Source organism: Astatotilapia calliptera, chromosome 16, assembly GCF_900246225.1.
Source record: "Astatotilapia calliptera chromosome 16, fAstCal1.2, whole genome shotgun sequence".
NCBI lineage: Eukaryota > Metazoa > Chordata > Actinopteri > Cichliformes > Cichlidae > Astatotilapia > Astatotilapia calliptera.
The window spans coordinates 5,837,827-5,856,587 of record NC_039317.1 but is presented as its reverse complement, the minus strand read 5'-3'; the positions used below and the strand labels follow the sequence as shown (position 1 = coordinate 5,856,587).

At 45.8% G+C, this 18,761-nt stretch overlaps 1 protein-coding gene and 1 pseudogene across 1 annotated transcript; both read left to right on the top strand.

Moving 5' to 3' along the window:
* The first annotated feature begins 12,178 nt into the window (after positions 1–12,178).
* Positions 12,179–13,105, top strand: LOC113008086 (olfactory receptor 6N2-like). Its single transcript, XM_026145240.1, has one exon. It carries the CDS (start codon positions 12,179–12,181, stop codon positions 13,103–13,105), a length of 927 nt encoding a protein of 308 aa, XP_026001025.1.
* A 1,919-nt stretch (positions 13,106–15,024) lies between these two features.
* LOC113007298 (uncharacterized protein K02A2.6-like) lies at positions 15,025–17,950 on the top strand (annotated as a pseudogene).
* The last annotated feature ends 811 nt before the right edge of the window (positions 17,951–18,761 follow it).

Genomic DNA, 18,761 nt, shown 5'->3' with positions numbered 1-18,761 from the left:
TTACTGGTGTGTGTATTTAAGCCCTGTGTGTTCTCCTGCCTGTTGCCGGTTCGTCTGTGTTACTTCGTGTCAGTCTGCGTTACCCTGTGTTCCACAGTGTCCTGTTCCTCGCCTGCGTCTCTCTGCGTCTCATCCCCTTTGTCGTATGCTCCCAGGTCTGTTATTTTTAGTTCTCCCAGTTTAGGTGTCTTCAGTTATTTGTCATGCCCCACTGCTTGTTTGCCACTACACCTTTGTTAATAAACCTCACCAGCGTTTCATCCACTGCCTGCATCTTGGGTCCTTCTTCCAACTCCACACGGCTCGCCTCGGCGGCCGTGACAGTACGAACCGGCCACTATGGACCCAGCAGCAGTCAACCTGCCCGAGGAGGACATTATTTACTCGGTAGACAAATTAATTAACTTATGGCTGGAGCATGAGGGGAGAGAATTCCGCCAAGGCATAGCTGTTCGGCTACAGCGCTTAGTTTCTGGTCTCCCCTGGTTGCTCAGCTCACTTCACCCGCTCACACAGAATTTTGTTCTGAACGAGCTTCATCTTCTCCCCCTTGCTACCACCCACCCTGCAACTCATGCTTCACTCCCTGACCCGACGGAGAGTGTCCTGCCCGGCCCGTTGGTCCAGCCTTCAAATGGGAAACGGCACTCACGCCGTCGACGCCCCTCGCCACAGTCGGACCCCAGGATATCTGTGGTGAGTAAAACGGATAACAGCTCCGATTTGAACTTTAAGACTTTTTCTTCTGGGGTTGTTCGTGGTGTGTCAGTGGGAGCTAATTCGCAAAGCTTACCTACCTTCGTGGTAACCAATCTCTCCCAGGTTGGCATTTTTAAGAATTCAGTGAAAGCAAAGGGCTGTTGTTCTTCTGAACCTGTTAAACCCATGTCAGCTAACCCAGGGTCTGCTAAAACTGTGGCATATATCCCAGAGACAATTAACACCAGCTCTGATAATACCAGGATTGTTTATTCTTTTGAACTGCAACCTGAAGCTCAGTTAGCCGCCCGGCCTCAAGCTCAGGTAGCCGCCCGGCCTCCAGCTCAGTCTCCTATTCCACCACCGTCGTCATCCCAACCATTGTTTCAGTCACCCTCAGTTCAGCCTCCTGTTCAGCAGCCACTAGCCCTGCATCCTGTGTCACTTGCTACTCCGGTACAACAAGCTCAGTCAAATCAATCTGAAAGGAACTGTGTTTCATCCGTTGGTTCTAAGCAGAGAGACAAACCTAATGATAATGTAATCATTCCTAAAAAGCTGGCCAGTTCAGAGACTGTGACGCGCTCCAGGGCCTCCCCAGAGGCTGAGTTTCAGCCCTCAGCCCACTCTGGACCCCTGGAGGCTAGGAACCCAGCTGAGGACTGTACCCGGCTGTCACTGCCTGAGCAGAGTCAATGCTCTGGGCAGCTGAAGTCTGCTATGTGTTTGCCAGGGGCCACTGTGCCTGCTGGTTCTGTTCTGTCCCTGCCAGAGGCCCGTGTGCCTGCTGGTTCTGTTCTGTCCCTTCCAGAGGTCCCCGCACCTGCTGGTTCTGTCCTGTCCCTGCCGCTGGTTCTGTCCTGTCCCTGCCAGAGGTCCCCGCACCCGCTGGTTCTGTCCTGTCCCTGCCAGAGGTCCCCGCACCTGCTGGTTCTGTCCTGTGTGTGCCAGGGGCTCCAGTGCCCACTGGTTCTGAGACTGTTTTTGCTGGAGGGCCCGAGGAGCCCGTCTAGCCTCTTGCCTCGTCAGCTGGAGGGCCCGAGGAGCCCGTCCAGCCTCCTGCCTCGTCAGCTGGAGGGCCCGAGGAGCCCGTCCAGTCGCCAGCTGCAGCCTCATCATCCTTGCCCGCAGCAGCCTCCTCATCAGCTTCAGCTTCACCCACGCCGTCGCCTGGTCATCAGCTTCAGCACCACCCACACCGTCGCCTGGTCCAGCGTCAGCTCCACCCACGCTGTCGCCTGGTCCAGCTTCAGCTCCACCCACTCCGTCGCTGTGTCCAGCTTCAGCATCACCCACGCTGTCGCCGTGTCCAGCTTCAGCATCCTCTTCGGCATCCTCATCAGCGTCGCCGTGTCCAGCTTCAGCATCCTCTTCGGCATCCTCATCAGCGTCGCCTGGTCCAGCTTCAGCATCCTCTTCGGCAGCTTCATCCTCGTCTGGTCCAGCCTCCGCAGCAGCTTCTGCCTCGTCTGGTCCATCCTCCGCAGCTTCATCTTCGCCTGGTCCAGCCTCCGCAGCTTCATCTTCGCCTGGTCCAGCCTCCGCAGCAGCTTCTGCCTCGTCTGGTCCAGCCTCCGCTTTAGCTTCTGCCTCGTCTGGTCCAGCCTCCGCCTCAGCTTCTGCCTCGTCTGGTCCAGCCTCCGCCTCAGCTTCGGCCTCGTCTGGTCCAGCCTCCGCCTCGCCTGGTGCCACAGGGATCACGCCACCTTCACGTCCCAAATTACCGCCTCAACATCATCGAGCATTTGTCAGGCCGCTTGTTGGGCATCATCACCACCGTGGCCGCCCTCCGGACTTCTGTTGCCACCCCCATCTTCCGCGTGGATGACCTGCTACACGCCGCCGTTGCCGTCCGCACGGTCGGCCCCCGGACCTGCATTCGCGCCGCCGTTGCCGTCCGCAAGGTCGGCCCCCGGACCTGCTTCCTCGCCGCCGTTGCCGTTCACATGGTCGGCCTCCGGAACTGAACTGTTTTGGCCTCCTGCGCTGTCGGCCCCCTGAACTTGGCCATCTGCGCCTTTTTGGACTCTGTCCCTCCGTCCTGGGCCCCCTCCGCCCACCCTGGTTGGGTAGTTTTCTGTTTTGGTTTTGGTCCGTTTTTGTGTTTCTGCTGGGCTGTCTGGAGCCAGCCCTTAAGGGGGGGGGGGGGGGGGGGGGTAATGTCATGGTCCTGGGTCGGTGACCCAGCGCTTTTAGTTATCATTTTCTGGTTTATTATGATGATGATTATTATTATGGTTTGAGTTCTATGTGTTATATTTGGTCTGCCTTTGAGTCTGTGTCTCTGTCTGTGGTGTCACCCCATCTGTTTGTGAGGCTGTCTGTTTAGATCTGTATCTTGTTTGGTTCCCCGTGTCTGAGTTTCCTGTTTTATTGTGAAGGTCTCTGTCTGATGTGAGTGTGTTCAGTTTACATGTCCCGTCAGCTCTGATTTCTCCCAGCTGTGTTGCCCTCCTGTCTCTCATCCCCTGATTACTGGTGTGTGTATTTAAGCCCTGTGTGTTCTCCTGCCTGTTGCCGGTTCGTCTGTGTTACTTCGTGTCAGTCTGCGTTACCCTGTGTTCCACAGTGTCCTGTTCCTCGCCTCGTCTCTCTGCTTCTCATCCCCTTTGTCATATGCTCCCAGGTCTGTTATTTTTAGTTTTCCCAGTTTAGGTGTCTTCAGTTATTTGTCATGCCCCACTGCTTGTTTGCCACTACACCTTTGTTAATAAACCTCACCAGCGTTTCATCCACTGCCTGCATCTTGGGTCCTTCTTCTTCATCAGGAAATGCATGGAAAATGTCGTCCCATCCAGAACAGTTAAATCCTTCCCAAATCAAAAACCCTGGAATAACAGAGATGTTCGGACGGCACTGGCGGCACGGAGCACCGCTTTTGCCGAACACATCGGACTACAAACATGCACATTACCAACTCCGGAAGACGATCAAAGCAGCCAAACGTAAGTACAGGGACAGGGTGGAGCAACAGTTTGACAACCCCCAGAGTATGTGGCAGGGACTAAACACAATCGCAGACTTTAGTGGGAAAACCAGCACATCGCACACCATGGCCTCTCTGTGTGAGGATCTAAAGTATTCTTTGCTAGATTTGACCCAGCGAACACCATGAGACCGGACAGTGTGCGCACCGCAGATGACGTCAGCGTGCACACTGTGTCTGAGGAGGATGTGCGGAAGTGCTTCAGGAAGGTGAACGCACGCAAAGCTACTGGTCCGGATGGGATTCCCGACTGCGTCCTCAAGTCATGCGCAGCTCAGCTGGCTGGAGTGTTCACACACATCTTCAACCTTTCCCTCTCTCTGTCTGTAGTCCCAGCCTGCTTCAAAATGGCCACCATCGTCCCTGTACCCAAATCCTCCACCATCTCCTCATTGAACGACTGGCGACCTGTAGCCCTGACCCCCATCGTGAGCAAATGCTTCAAGAAGCTGGTCAGGGACTTTGTTTGCTCTTCACTACCCGACTCACTGGACTCTCTACAATTCGCATACCACCACAACAGGTCCACTGATGATGCCATAGCCCTGACACTACATACTGCCCTGTCACACCTGGAGAAGAGAGACACGTATGTCTGACACGTAAGTCGTCAGACTGGGCAGCATCACCTCATCCCCCATCACACTGAACACTGGTGCTACACAGGGGTGTGTAGTGAGCCCTCTCCTGTACTCACTCTACACCTATGACTGCACGGCGACTAACAACTCCAACATCATTGTGAAGTTTGCGGACGACAGATGGCTTACAGGGAGGAGGTCAGCGCCCTGACCCACTGGTGTCAAGACAACCATCTCACCCTCAACGTCGCAAAGACAAAGGAGTTGATAGTGGACTTCTGGAGGTGCATAGAAGTACACACCCCCATCACCATCTACGGCGCTGCTGTGGAGAGAGTGAGCAGCTTCTGCTTCCTTGGTGTACATCTGGCTGAGGATCTTACGTGGTCAGTACACATAAATAAAACAGTGAAGAAGGCGCAGCAGCGCCTCTTCTTTCTCAGGAGACTGAAAAGACTTAGCATAAGCCCCCGCATCCTCAGGACCTTCTATCGCTGTGCCATTGAGAGCATCCTCACTGGAATCATCACCACCTGGTATGGCAACAGCACCGCTTACAACCGCAAAGCTCTCCAGAGAGTAGTGCGGTGCTCTGAACGGATAATTGGAGGTGAGCTTCCCTCCCTCCAAGACATCTACAGGAAGCGGTGCCTGAGGAAAGCGGGAAGGATCATCAAGGACTCCAGTCACCCCAGCCAGAAACTGTTCAGACTACTTCCATCAGGAAGGAGGTTCTGCAGCATCCGGTCCCGAACCAGCAGACTGAGAGACAGCTTTTTCCACCAGGCCATCAGACTGCTGAACACTTCATAGACACCTCACCCTTACTACTGGAACTTCAACATTATGCACTCCATACTGTATATAAATACCACTTGTTTTGCACATGTTCAACTACCAACCCTGTATATTTTATATATTTTATTTTATTGTTTACTCTATTTAATTTGTAAAATATGTATATACACACACACACGTAGAAAAACACATTTAGTATACACATCCAGTAATGCATATACTCTTATATTGTACATATTGTACAGATTTAGTCATATATTTTGCTTGTTTTATGTTATTGTATTTTTTTTTTTTTTGCACACCTCTGTTGCTTGTGAAGCTCGCACACAAGAATTTCACTCGCATGTACTGTACCAGTGTATCTGCACATGTGATGTGTCAATAAAAAAGTCATTTGATTTGATTTGATCACGGAGCGTGAGTTTGATAACATCATGGAGAAGCTCACGTCTCTCCAACAGGAGATTGAGAGACATGTGTCGGACTGTTAGAACAGCTTTGACATTCACAAGAGTTGTTCGCATTAAAAGTAAAAACCACCATCACTTCATGCGGCTACCACTTTGGCATCAGCTGTGATCTCAAGGCTGGAGCTGAACAAAAAAAAGCACCCTGATAACGACTGTGTTTAGACTGCTCCTTCCCATTCTATGCAAGGCCACCTGGGTTGGCTGGAAGACGGTTTACTTAGCCTGGCAGGGCGAATGACACTGTCTCAGCTGAAATCTGGACACACACACACATACTGTACTGTTCTCTCTATGTGTTAAACTCCCTGAGTGTGAACATAGATAAACAGCCAGCCAAACTCCTTTTCAAGAGCCAGGAAGGTGAGCGTACTTGCTCCTTTAATGACTCCAAACATGGCAATCATCTTGCACTGACATCATAGAACTGGAGTGAAACTAGAAAAACACATAATACAAAACTCTTAATCGATTGACATATAATCAGCAGGTAAATATATTCAGGCACTTACGCAGGAGACCATGAAATAAGTATACTGTAGATATGCAAACTGATATTACTACAAAGAAAAACAAGCAGGTAGTGGGTGAGCGTACACTTGTATCATTAGCTCAGAAGCTACACCCTATAACTGCACTTCAAAGAAGGTACAAAATAATGTCTCAAAACACCCTATTATTAATTGCTTAATATACAAAGAACTGACAAAACTTACAACTATTACTTTCTGAAGGACTCCTTTGAAGGATTGCTTTGGATTGCACATGATATTGTATATTGTATAGCTTTCTTGTTATATGTAAAATTGTATTTATTTAAATTTTTACTTTTTAATTATTTTACTTGCATTTTTAATCACTTTTATATTTAAATATATTTAAATGTTCATTTGCTATTTATCTAGGGATTGAGAGTAACGCAATTTCTATTCTCTGTATGTCCTGTACATGTGGCAGAATCGACAAATAAAGTTGACTTTGACTTTGACTTTGACTTTGAATTATAACAAAGGTGTAGCCATGCTTTTCCCACTGTTCTCTGCATTTTCTGCTTCCTGTCTATGCACATGTCAAAATAAAAGCCTTCTTGTCTATCCAGATGTCAAAATAAAAGATTCACAATTTTCCGATGTATAACAATAGAAAAACACTTTACACTTATTTGTGTCATTAGCATATGAACATATTGAAAACAGAACACATACACTGATATGCACACACTGATCGCCCCTCCCTTTCCAAATGCCTTCAGGGAGATCGTGGCTCAAGAGTTGGCAGTTCGTCTTGTAATCGGAAGGTTGCCAGTTCGAGCCTGGCTTTTGGGGTCCTTAGGGACTAGTAAAGCGCTATACAAATACAGGCCATTTGCCATTTGCCATTTACCATTCGATGCTTGACCCCTCTCGGGGAAGATGGCGGTCGACTGGACCAGCGCAGACATGCTGCAGGACCGGATGTGCTGTCTACACCGGCTACCCTTTACCCGCCCCTGTTGCTCGTCTTGTGTTTCTATGGTGTATTGATAGTCATGTGCTTTTTGTATGCGCTGACGTGTTTTTTTTCTGTTCTTCTGTTCTCCCTGTTGGAGCTCAGTCTGGGGGGAATTCTTTTTTCTCCTCATCTTTCCTCATGTTGTGTATTTTCCATTGTTATACCTCTCTGGCCTGTCTTCCCCATGTGATGTTTGTGTAATGTATGTATGGTCGGATGGGTAAGATGGTGCTGGCATGGCTGGCAGGCTTAACCCAATTTCCCTCGGGATGAATAAAGAATGATCGATCAATCAATCAATCAATCCCGGCCCCTAAGAAACCGGCAAAGAAATTAGAGGGAGATCTGGAGCAAGGGAGTCAGGGAAAAAATCATAAGGGGTCTACCTCACCGGTGGAGTGGAAAATGAAAACAAATGATAAAGAGTGGGATGATGATTCGTGGGGCGGCTGGGTGACGGCTGCATTGCAGGAGGACGAGCATCCTACTAGATGGCGACTGAATTTCAGCGAGACTGAATATTAGTGTTTTTTAGTGCTAACCCTCCTCCACACTGCTCGACTCCAGATAACTTTCGCCAACAGTTGCGCCTCTACCCGACGTCACTTCCACGCACCCAAGAGGCTTCTGCGGCATGCTCGTCCACCTTCACACATAATGTAATCATGTAAGACAGGGTTTCAGGTAAATCTCTTATCACCAGTTAATCACAAACATTGTTCAATAAAGTACTTATCAATGCCAGGTGCGCCCATCCGAGTCCAAAACTCGACGGAGTATTGAGATTCAATAAATGGTGAGCAGCTGTATGGGCTCACCTCTTTCAAACACACTTTTAAATTTCGGCATCGGTTCTAAGAACAGCTTGAGCCCAGTTTAATGCCTGTCCATGTAAACACGAAAGCAATTTTAGCCCCATAAGTTTCATATGTCCTCCGCAACTGTCTAAATTGGAATTGTCACCTAGGTCAGAAATCCCGCAAGTTGTGTAACTCACCCGAGAAGGGCTCTGGTGCCGGTAAGGATCGCTCCGGGGGTTAGGCAGGAGTGGGTAGAGAAGGAGCTGGAAGCTCAGGCGCCGGTAACTGTGGAGAGACAGATGGAGGAGACTCTGCTGGGGGGGACTCGGCTGAGACCCCCAAAAACATATATCCTCACCCGGGGCAAAATAATCCCCTGATCTATTCAACGAACTGAAGGGTGGTCAACTCCTGAAGTTGAAGAAAGAAGACGAGCAGAGAATCACCCGACCCAGAAGATAAAGGTCATTTCTAAGATAATGAATCTCCTTAGACAGAGGTTCTAGTCTAAGTACAATGTAAGGGATTGGAGAAGTGATCAAAATTGGGTTGCGGGGAAATTGGAGAGTAGTGGGAGTTTTAGGGGTCATTATTGTCGTTACTGTAACTGTGATTTTTCTTGCATGTGAGTTGCCCGGAGACAGACTTCAGATTACGCCAGTCCATGGTGAGACGAACCAATCGCAGCACATCAGATAAAACCGACACCTGTTTAAATTATTACGGTGGCCGAGTTGGACTACGTGGCAGGGTCTATGACTTCGTCCATGTTCGATCTCTGTGCAGCCATACATTATGGTGGCCGAAGTTACAGGACACATGATATTTGGGTCTTATTAAATCTCATTCAATCATTTCTGTCAACAGGGGTGGACACGGTTGAGCGGGAGATGTGCCCGGTCGCAGGTTGTGGGTACACCAAAATCAAGGGAGCTGGGGGGACAGGTTTTATATACAGCGAGATTTTAGGACCCCTCAGAATTTAGTGACTTTGTCGTTGGGGAACTGGATGGCTCCGCCACCCACGGGGATCGCCAATAGGCTGGTTTACTTTAGTTAGGAGTAGATGTTATCGGGGATTGTCCATATGGGGTGGTCAAGGTGAATTTTAGAAGTTCACCACAAAATTTGTCCTCAACCCAAGTAAGAAAATTAGTAGAGAATTTTACAGGGATTACACCAAAATGAAACTTAGACAGCTGATCTCTATGGCTACTGGCTATAGGGATAGTAATTTGTGGTTAGATGTGTCTGATTGTGTGGCCTGTGCGGTGGCCAGACCACATTTGTTTACTGAACCGGCACCCCATTATCTGGAGGACCGTTGGGGATTTAAGTGTATGCTCAGATTAATTATGGAGGCGGTTTCGAAGGGCATCTGCACCACATTAGCCAGTCTGTTTCCCCCAATTGATAATAAAACTGTAATAGGGCCATTCACACCGAGAAAAGCAAATTATACCTGTTTTAACTTTACTGTTTCTGAACCTTCCAGCTATAAGCTCGATGCCGTTGAAATTCCAGTTGATTGGTGTGTGGAGGTTTATCCAGTCAGGGGGACCGCCTCACGGGATCAGGACACATATATTGGTCCATGTGCATGATCTGGTTTGTATTATTACTGTGGAGGATATCGCTTGTTTGTGAGAATTCCAAGGGGAACCTCCGGCCTGTGTGCACTAATGCAGTTGGGGGCTCCATTAATTCTAGTGGGTGAAATGGGGGTGTGACTGGGTAAACCCGGCACTGCCCAACCTATGTCGAGACGTCATGTTTTGAGGAAGCGTTCGACAAGCTTGTTTGACCTTTCTGTGGGGTCACCAACGTATTTAAACTGTATTGGCGTGCCTAGAGGAGTGCCAGACGACTAGAAGCTGGCTGACCCAATTGGATTTGAGAATTTGCCTTTGATTGCAGGAATTATCCCAATTACTCCAAATAAGAATGTGGACCGTATTCATTATGTCCACTACAATATGCTTAGATTGACAAATTTAATCCGTGACACTGTAGGAGGGTTTGCGGAACAATTAAGACCCACTTCTCTTATGACTGTGCAGAATCGAATGGCATTAGATATGTTGTTGGCGGAAAAGGGGGGGGGGGTGGGTGCGAAGTTGGATGATATGTGCTGCACTTTTATTCCTAATAATACAGCCCCTGATGGATCTGTGTAGAGCGATGGAAGGCCTGAAGAACTTATATGAGCTCTCAGGAGTCAATAATCTGTTGGGGGAGTGGATGATCTCTGTCTTTGGGCAATGGAAGGGTTTTATTGTGTCTATTATCGTTTCTTTTATCTACTTTTACAGCTATTCTGGTAACTTGCAGTTGTTGTTGTGTGCCTTGTACCACAGCATTATTGGTCAGGTTGATTAATCAGGCTGTTGGTGGATCTGATACTTGGGCAGCCAACATGACGCCATTCTTGGGAACTAGGGAGAATCAATGTGCTGACATTTTGTTTGATGATTTGCAGTAGGGGGGAATGTTAGAATCAAGTTGTGTGACACAGTAAAGGAACACAACACAGCAGCTGACACAGATTTCTTATGGCCACGGGCCGTAACACCCCCCTTCCCAAGATCAAAACATCTCCTCTGTAGATTTTTTGACAGTTATGGGAAAACATCTACATCCACTAAGTTTGGGCAACCTTGTTAATAGTCATTATTTTCCTGTATAAATCATCAGTTGTTACAATAAAAACGTCAGTTAAATATACTGTATCATATAGGAGAAACACACAGTGATATATGAGAAGTGAAATGAAGTTTATTGGATTTACAGAAAGTGTGCAATAATTGTTTAAACAAAATCAGGCAGGTGCATAAATTTGGCCACTGTTGTCATTTTATTGATTTCAAAACCTTTAGAACTAATTATTGGAACTCAAATTGGCTTGGTGAGCTCAGTGACACCTGACCCCATACACTGGTGAGTATTTAAGGGGGTTAATTGTACGTTTCCCTCCTCTTTTAATTTTCTCTGAAGAGTAGCAACATGGGGGTCTCAAAACAACTCTCAAATGACCTGAAGACAAAGATTGTTCACCATCATGGTTTAGGGTAAGGATAAAGGAAGCTGTCTCAGAGATTTAAGCTGTCTGTATCCACAGTTAGGAACATATTGAAAAAATGGAAGACCACAGGCTCAGTTTTCTCTGCCCACAGCACAAACAGAGTCGCTTGAGGTTTGCTAAAGAACATTTGGACAAGCCAGCTTCATTCTGGAATAGGATGCTGTGGACTGATGAAACTAAAATTGAGTTATTTGGGCATTACAAGAGGCGTTATGCATGGAGGAAAAAGAACACAGCATTCCAAGAAAAACACCTGCTACCTACAGTAAAATATAGTGGTGGTTCCATCATGCTGTGGGGCTGTGGGGCAAGTGAAGGGACTGGGAATCTTGTCAAAATTGAGGGATATATAGATTCCACTCAGCAGATTCTGGAGACCAATGTCCAGGAATCAGTGACAAAGCTGAAGCTGCGCCGGGGCTGGATCTTTCAACAAGACAACGACCCGAAACACTGCTCAAAATCCACTAAGGCATTCATGCAGAGGAACAAGTACAACATTCTGGAATGGCCATCTCAGTCCCCAGACCTGAATATTATTGAAAATCTGTGGTGTGAGTTAAAGAGAGCTGTCCATGCTCGGAGGCCATCAAACCTGAATGAACTAGAGATGTTTTGTAAAGAGGAATGATCCAAAATACCTTCAACCACAATACATTGGAACCTACAGGAAGCATTTAGAGGCTGTAATTTCTGTAAAAGGAGGATCTACTAAATATTGATTTCATTTATTTTTTTGTTGTGCCCAAATTTATGCACTTGCCTGATTTTGTTCAAATAATTATTGCACACTTTCTGTAAATCCAATAAACTTCATTTCACTTCTCAAATAACACTGTGTGTCTCTTATATGATATATTTAACTGACATTTTATTGTAACAACCAACAATTTATACAGGAAAATAATGACTATTAACAAGGTTGCACAAACTTTTGCATCCCCGCTGTATATCGTTTTGGGCCCATTGCGATACTAATAACCTTCCTGTGATTTGAAGCCTCCAGAGTTTTTAGGAGTGTCATGAATTATTAACAAGCTCCATTGAGGATTATGCAGTCTCATAAAACCATGGTAAAAATGTTTAACACTTCACTTTCTGAATTCTGATGAATACATACCGAGTGCATTTCAGAGGAAGGGAAAGAGGAATGATTAAGATCTGTTCTTGTTAACTTTCGCTATTTGCAACTTCTGAGGGAGATTTATTTTCATACAGTTTGACTATATAAAACTATATACTTACCTAGTTACATTTTTTAAATAACTTTTTTAATGAACCCTGGATTAAATATGACATATCTAATTCTTGGTGGACATGTGGAAGTGCAGAAATACAGATATCTCTATTTTATGATACTGTTCACAGCATATATTCTAATAATTTGCTGTAATACCTCTATCATATACCTCATTGTTATTCATAAAAGCTTGCATGAGCCCATGTATATTTTCATTGCAGCTTTGTTATTAAATTCCCTTTTTTTCAGCACTAATATTTATCCAAAGCTTTTGGCTGATTTCTTATCTGAAAAACAGATCATATCTTATCAAGTCTGTCTCTTTCAAGTTTTTATATTTTACTCTTTAAGCTGCTCAGAGTTCTTATTGTTGTCAGCCATGGCCTATGACAGATATGTGTCTATATGTAAACCTCTGCAATATCCAACAATAATGAGAAAAATAACTGTCGTTTTTCTGCTTGTATTAGCTTGGCTTTTGCCTGCTTGTCAAGTTGCAGTTGTGATCATACTAAATATTAATAACAAACTCTGTAACTTTACTTTGAAAGGCATTTTTTGTAATAATTCACTCATCCAGCTTTACTGTGTGATGTCAAGAGCTCTCTCTGTATATGGTGCATTTGTTTTATTGAATACCGGACTTTTTCCAATGCTATTCATAATTTTTACATACACCAAGATAATTTTAACTGTTTATCGGAGCTCTGGAGAAGTCAAGAAAAAAGCTGCACAGACCTGTTTACCACACCTGTTTGTTTTAATCAACTATTCCTGTTTGATAACTTATGACATGATTATAGCTAGACTGGAATCAGATTTTTCTAAAACTGCGCGTTTTTTAATGACACTCCAAATAATAACATATAATCCTCTCTTCAATCCAATTATTTATGGACTAAAGATGAAAGAAATTTCTAAACACCTCCAAAGGTTGTTGTGTCAAAGCAAACTCAACTAGTGTGTCAAAACCACTGTTTTGATTCATGTAATTCAAAAATCTGAAATTGTGAAATTATGTGTATACAACTAACACAGATTTAAGCCTTGTGTTGTCATTAATGATTGCATTAATACTAAAAATCTTACTCAAAATCTTGTGTTAAATTATTCTTACAGTTATAGTGTAATATATTATTGTGTTACTTTTACCATAAAATAATAATTTGTTATTGTGTTCATATTTGCAGTATTGAGGTATTCATTTCTATTTTCTACGTATTTATAATACACATATAATATAGTACTGTGTTTCACTGTTTTATTTGTAGTGCTGGAGATTCAAATAATTATGTTTGAAGTAATGTGGTTATAACTGTACAAAAATCTAATTTAATGTTATTCACACGTTATTTAAAATTACAGATCAATCTTCCTGACATAGCTTTAATATGAAAATAGGCTGGCATAATAAATGTGTTATCTTGTTCCAACTAATTGCTAATGTGTCATTTTATAGATAATATTTAGTTAATCTTTTAACTCAGAGTGCACAGATTAAGCCTGTGTGTCACAGCTGGGGCAGCAGTCATGTGGTGTTGTGAAGGAGGATCAAAGTTGCAGACAATGGCAGTGAAGCGAGTGAGTTTATTTACAGTGAGTGAAAATGAACAGAAGTAAGGACAAAACTAAGTGAGAACCTAAATTTTGTAAAACTAGAGAACAAACCTGAAATCGTACAAACACGGGAAAACGTCACGGAGAGTGTAGAGCAGAGAGACACAGAGTTACACAGACAAACTGTTATGTTGTGGCAGGAATTTGTCCACCAGGGGGCAACAGTTGTTGGAGAGGGTAAAAGCCAGGTTTTGCTGTGAAGTTACACCGTGATAAGTGACTTATGAACTGAGGTTGGCAAGTGGTACCGTTCGACAGCGAGCTGCAATCCTGGGAGGAATATTGTGAGATTTTGGATTACTTCGTTGTGGCGAATGATATTAAGGAGGAGGAGAAGAAGCGAGCGGTACTGTTGAGTTGCGTGGGCGCACAGACCTATGCCCTGATTAGGAACCTACTCAGTCCGGTCAAGCCAGGGGATCGTTCTTATGCTGAGTTGGTGGGATTGTTGAACAATCATTTTCACCCTAAGCCGAGTGAAATTGTGCAGCGGTGGAAGTTTAACACATGAAATAGAAGGCCGGAGGAAAGTGTGGGCGATTATGTAGCGGAGCTGAGGAAGCTCGCACAGGACTGTAACTTTGGAGACTCCCTGACGGTGATGCTGCGGGATCGTTTAGTATGTGGAATAAGCGATGACAGAATACAGCGCAGATTGTTAGCAGAGGATTCGCTAACATTTGAAAAGGCGCTGAAGTTTGCTCAAGCAATGGAGGCTGCTAACAGAGACATTGTGGATTTGAAAAGCATGACGGAACAGTCGCGATTCACTAAAGGATTAGGAGCGGTGAACAAGATGGAGGACGGCGGCTCGACGTCACAACAGGTTGTCAGGAAGTGCTAGATGTGGAGGGCTAAATCATGTGGCCAAGGACTGCAGGTTTGTTTCAGAAAAATGCCACAACTGTGGAAAGGTGGGACACATAAAAAGGGTCTGCCGAATGAAAATGCAACAAAAAGGAGGGCGTGGCAGACAAGGTAAACAAGCCCATTTCTTGGAAGAGGAGAATGTGGAGAGTGAGGAAGAAGGAGCTGAAATCCACCACATAAAGGCAAGTGTGACTATGTATAATGTGCATGAGGAGATTAGCATCCCAAGGGAAGAACCCATCAGACAGAAGCTAAAAGTAAATGGACAGAATGTGACATTTGAAGTAGACACAGGCTGTGGTTACACTATCATGTCGAAGGAGTCATTTAAAAAACTTTTTGAAGGCAGTAATGCGCCCAAAGTAAGCAAGTGTGGAATCAAACTGAGAACGTATGGAGGCCACAAGGTACCCGTGTGGGGAGCAGCCCAAGTGCAGGTGGAATTCAGAGAATGTAAAAAAAAAACTGGATGTGGTGGTGGTTGAAGGGGCTGGAACTAGTTTGATGGGTCGGGGATGGATTAAGGCCCTCCAATTAGACTGGCAACCTGTACATAAGATAGAAGGCAGAGATGATGCCTTACAGCGGATACTGGCCAGACATGAAACAGTGTTTAAGGATGAGTTGGGAACGCTGAAGGGGTTTGCAGCAAAGATACATGTAGCCAGTGATGCCAAACCGTGCTTCTATAAGCCCCGATCAGTTCCGTTTGCTATGAAAAAGAAAGTGGAGCAGGAACTGGAGAGACTGTTGGAGGAGAAGATCATCCCACCAGTGAAATTCTCAGAGAGGGCCGCACCCATTTTACCCAGACTCCAGCGCCAGAATTTGTGGTGACTACAAACTGACTGTTAACAAGGTGTCGCCTGTAGAACAATACCCCATAGCGGGGCTGGCGGGAGGAGAAAAATACACCAAGTTAGATATGAGTCACGCATATCAACAGGTTCTACTTGATAAGGAATCTAGAAAGTATGTCACAGTGAACACACACAGGGGTTTGTTTACATACACCAGGTTGCCATTTGGTGTGAGTTCAAGTCCTGCCATTTTTCAGCGCACCATGGAGAGTGTGTTGCAAGGTCTGACCAATGTCGCAGTGTATCTGGATGGCATCATCCTGATGGGAAAGAATGACAAAGAACATCTTCAAACACTGGATGGAGTGCTGCAGCGCTTGGAGGAGGCGGGCCTGCGCTTAAAAAGGAGCAAATGTCAATTCATGGAGAAGGAAGTGACATTTTTAGGACATCGGGTGGATAAGACCGGTTTACATCCAGTGCCAGCAAAAGTGAAAGCAGTGCAGGAGGCGCCACCCCCAAAATCAGTGACAGAGCTCAAAGCTTATTTGGGGTTGTTGAACTTCTATAATAAGTTCTTGCCAAATTTGTCCACACTGTTGGCCCCACTGCACAAGCTTCTGAGAAAGGGGGAACCATGGTGTTGGGGACCAGCACAGGAGAAGGTTTTCTGCAAATCAAAGGAACTGTTGCAGTCAAGCAGTGTATTGGTACACTATGATGAGCAAAAGGATTTAATTCTTTCTTGCGATGCGTCCCCCTATGGAGTGGGAGCAGTACTAGCTCACTGCATGCCAGATGGTCAGGAAAAACCCACTGGGTTTGCATCGCGTACCCTGAATGCAGCAGAAAAGAACTACTCACAGCTGGATAAAGAAGGATTGGCTGTAATATTTGGTGTACAGTATTTTCATAAGTACGTGTACGGCAGGAAGTTCATGATTATCACAGATCATAAGCCATTGATAAGTTTGATCCATGAGCTGAAGGCTGTCCCTCAGATGGCGTCACAGAGGATCATGCAATGGGCGGTGTTATTAAGAGCCTATGAGTATGTCATTAAATACAGAGAAGGCAAAAATAACAGTAATGCTGATGGTCTGAGTCGTCTCCCTCTTCCAGAGAACCTCCCTAAAGAGGTGGCAGCTGAGGACCAAGTGTTGATGGTAGATCAGGACCATGAGGGCGTGATGACATCTGAGCAGCTGCAAAGATGGACAACCAAAGATCCCATACTCTCCAGAGTGCGTGAGTATGCTTTGAGAGGATGGCCCACTACGCAGCATCCTAATTTTCTGCCCTACAAACAGAGACAACAGGAGCTGAGTGTGCAGGATGGGTGTGTGCTGTGGGGGGCGAGGGTGGTGATACCAGAACGAGGTCGACGCCCCCTTTTGGAACAGCTACATCAGTCACACCCAGGAATGAGCCGCATGAAGGGCCTGGCCAGAAGCTACATGTGGTGGCCGCATATGGAGAATGACATTGAAGACAAGGTGAGGTCCTGCAGTACATGTCAAGAACATAGACACAGGCCGGAAGAGGCACCACTACACCCCTGGGAGTGGCCAGAAAAGCCCTGGAGAAGGATACATATCGATTATGCAGGCCCATTTTTGGGTAAAATGTTCTTAGTAATAGTGGACACCCACTCCAAATGGTTAAATGTGTATCCAGTTCCATCCGCTACAGCAGCTGCAACCATAGACTGCCTGAGAAACTGTTTCAGCACGCACGGCCTTCCTGAGATGGTGGTCTCAGATAATGCCCAGTGTTTTGTAAGGGCACAAACTAAAGAGTTCATGGCAAAGAACGGAATCACTCACGTCACCTCCGCTCCATATCACCCAGCATCCAATAGGTTAGCAGAAAGAGCAGTGCAAACGTTCAAAGAACTCATGAAAAAGAGTACTGGAGACACACAGACAACCAAGTTAAACAGGGCTCTGTTTAGTTACAGAATCACATCACAGTCCACAACAGGGAAGTCTCCCGCTGAGTTGATGATGGGCCGGAAGTTGAGGTGTACTCTTGATCTCATACACCCTGACTTGAAACAGAAAGTGACAGCAAAACAAGATAGCCAAAGACTGTATCATGATAGACATGCCAAGGTGCGCATGTTTGTTATTGGAGACACAGTATATACCAAAAACTATGGCAGAGGACCCAAATGGATACCAGGACTTATACAGGAGATGACGGGGCCTGTTTCCTTCTTGGTGATGCTGGGCAATGGGACAGTGGTGAGGCGTCACGTCAATCAGCTGTTTGCCCGCCTGGAGCTGTGCCTGGCAGCAGGAATGCCTGAAGGCCACCCAGGCGAGCCCCCAAAGGCAGCCCCAAACATCAGCGCTGAGACAGGAGACGAGGATGAGAGACACATGGAGGTGCAAGTTACACCAGTGGTGAAGCCACATATGGAGAGTAGTGATTCACTGGAATCACCTGCCACTGGGTTACGGCGATCGCAAAGAACCAAGAGACCGCCGGAGCACCTGAGAGACTTTGTGCCGTGATTACGGTGAACTGTTATAGGTTAACCTAAGACTGTTGGACTAAAGGTTCATTATTACGGAGTGAAATTTAAATAAAGGCTGGGGACGGGGTTGTTGCATTTTTATAAAGGTGAAGTTTTTGTTTATGGGTATTTTCTGTAGTGATTAAAACTACAGAGTAGTTCCAGTTTAAGGGGGGGAGGAATGTTATGTTGTGGCAGGGATTTGTCCACCAGGGGGCAACAGTTGTTGGAGAGCTTTCACTCTGTGGGGCGCATGTCCCGGTTCTCTTATTAATAAAGAAGTAACTGTGAGCTAAACATGGTCTCCGTGGTTCCTTAGTCTTATGATATCACACAAACCATCAAGGAACACAGGAAGACACACACGACAAATACACGCAAGGTAACGAGGGAATGACACACCAGAGGGGAACACAGCTGAACCTAGTTAGACACAACGAGACACAAACCTTCAAAGTAAAACAGGAAACTCACAGACTATTTTACAACACAAATTCAGGGACACAAACAAAGTATTATGAAACGGCTGTTTGCAGGCAGGAAAAGGACCCAAAGTGCAGACTCGGGAGACAGACGTGAACTCAAAGTGCAGACCAAACACAACCTAGAGATCAAAATCAGAATCAGAATCAGAATACTTTATTCATCCCGAGGGAAATTAGGGTTACAGCAGGCAGCACGCTAATGGCGCATGCGCACTTACAAAGGAACCTTCTGACCAACTTTACACAAACATCACATTGGGCAGACATGTCAGAAAGGTAGGCTGATAGGAAAAAACAACGAAAATACACTACATGAGGTAAGAG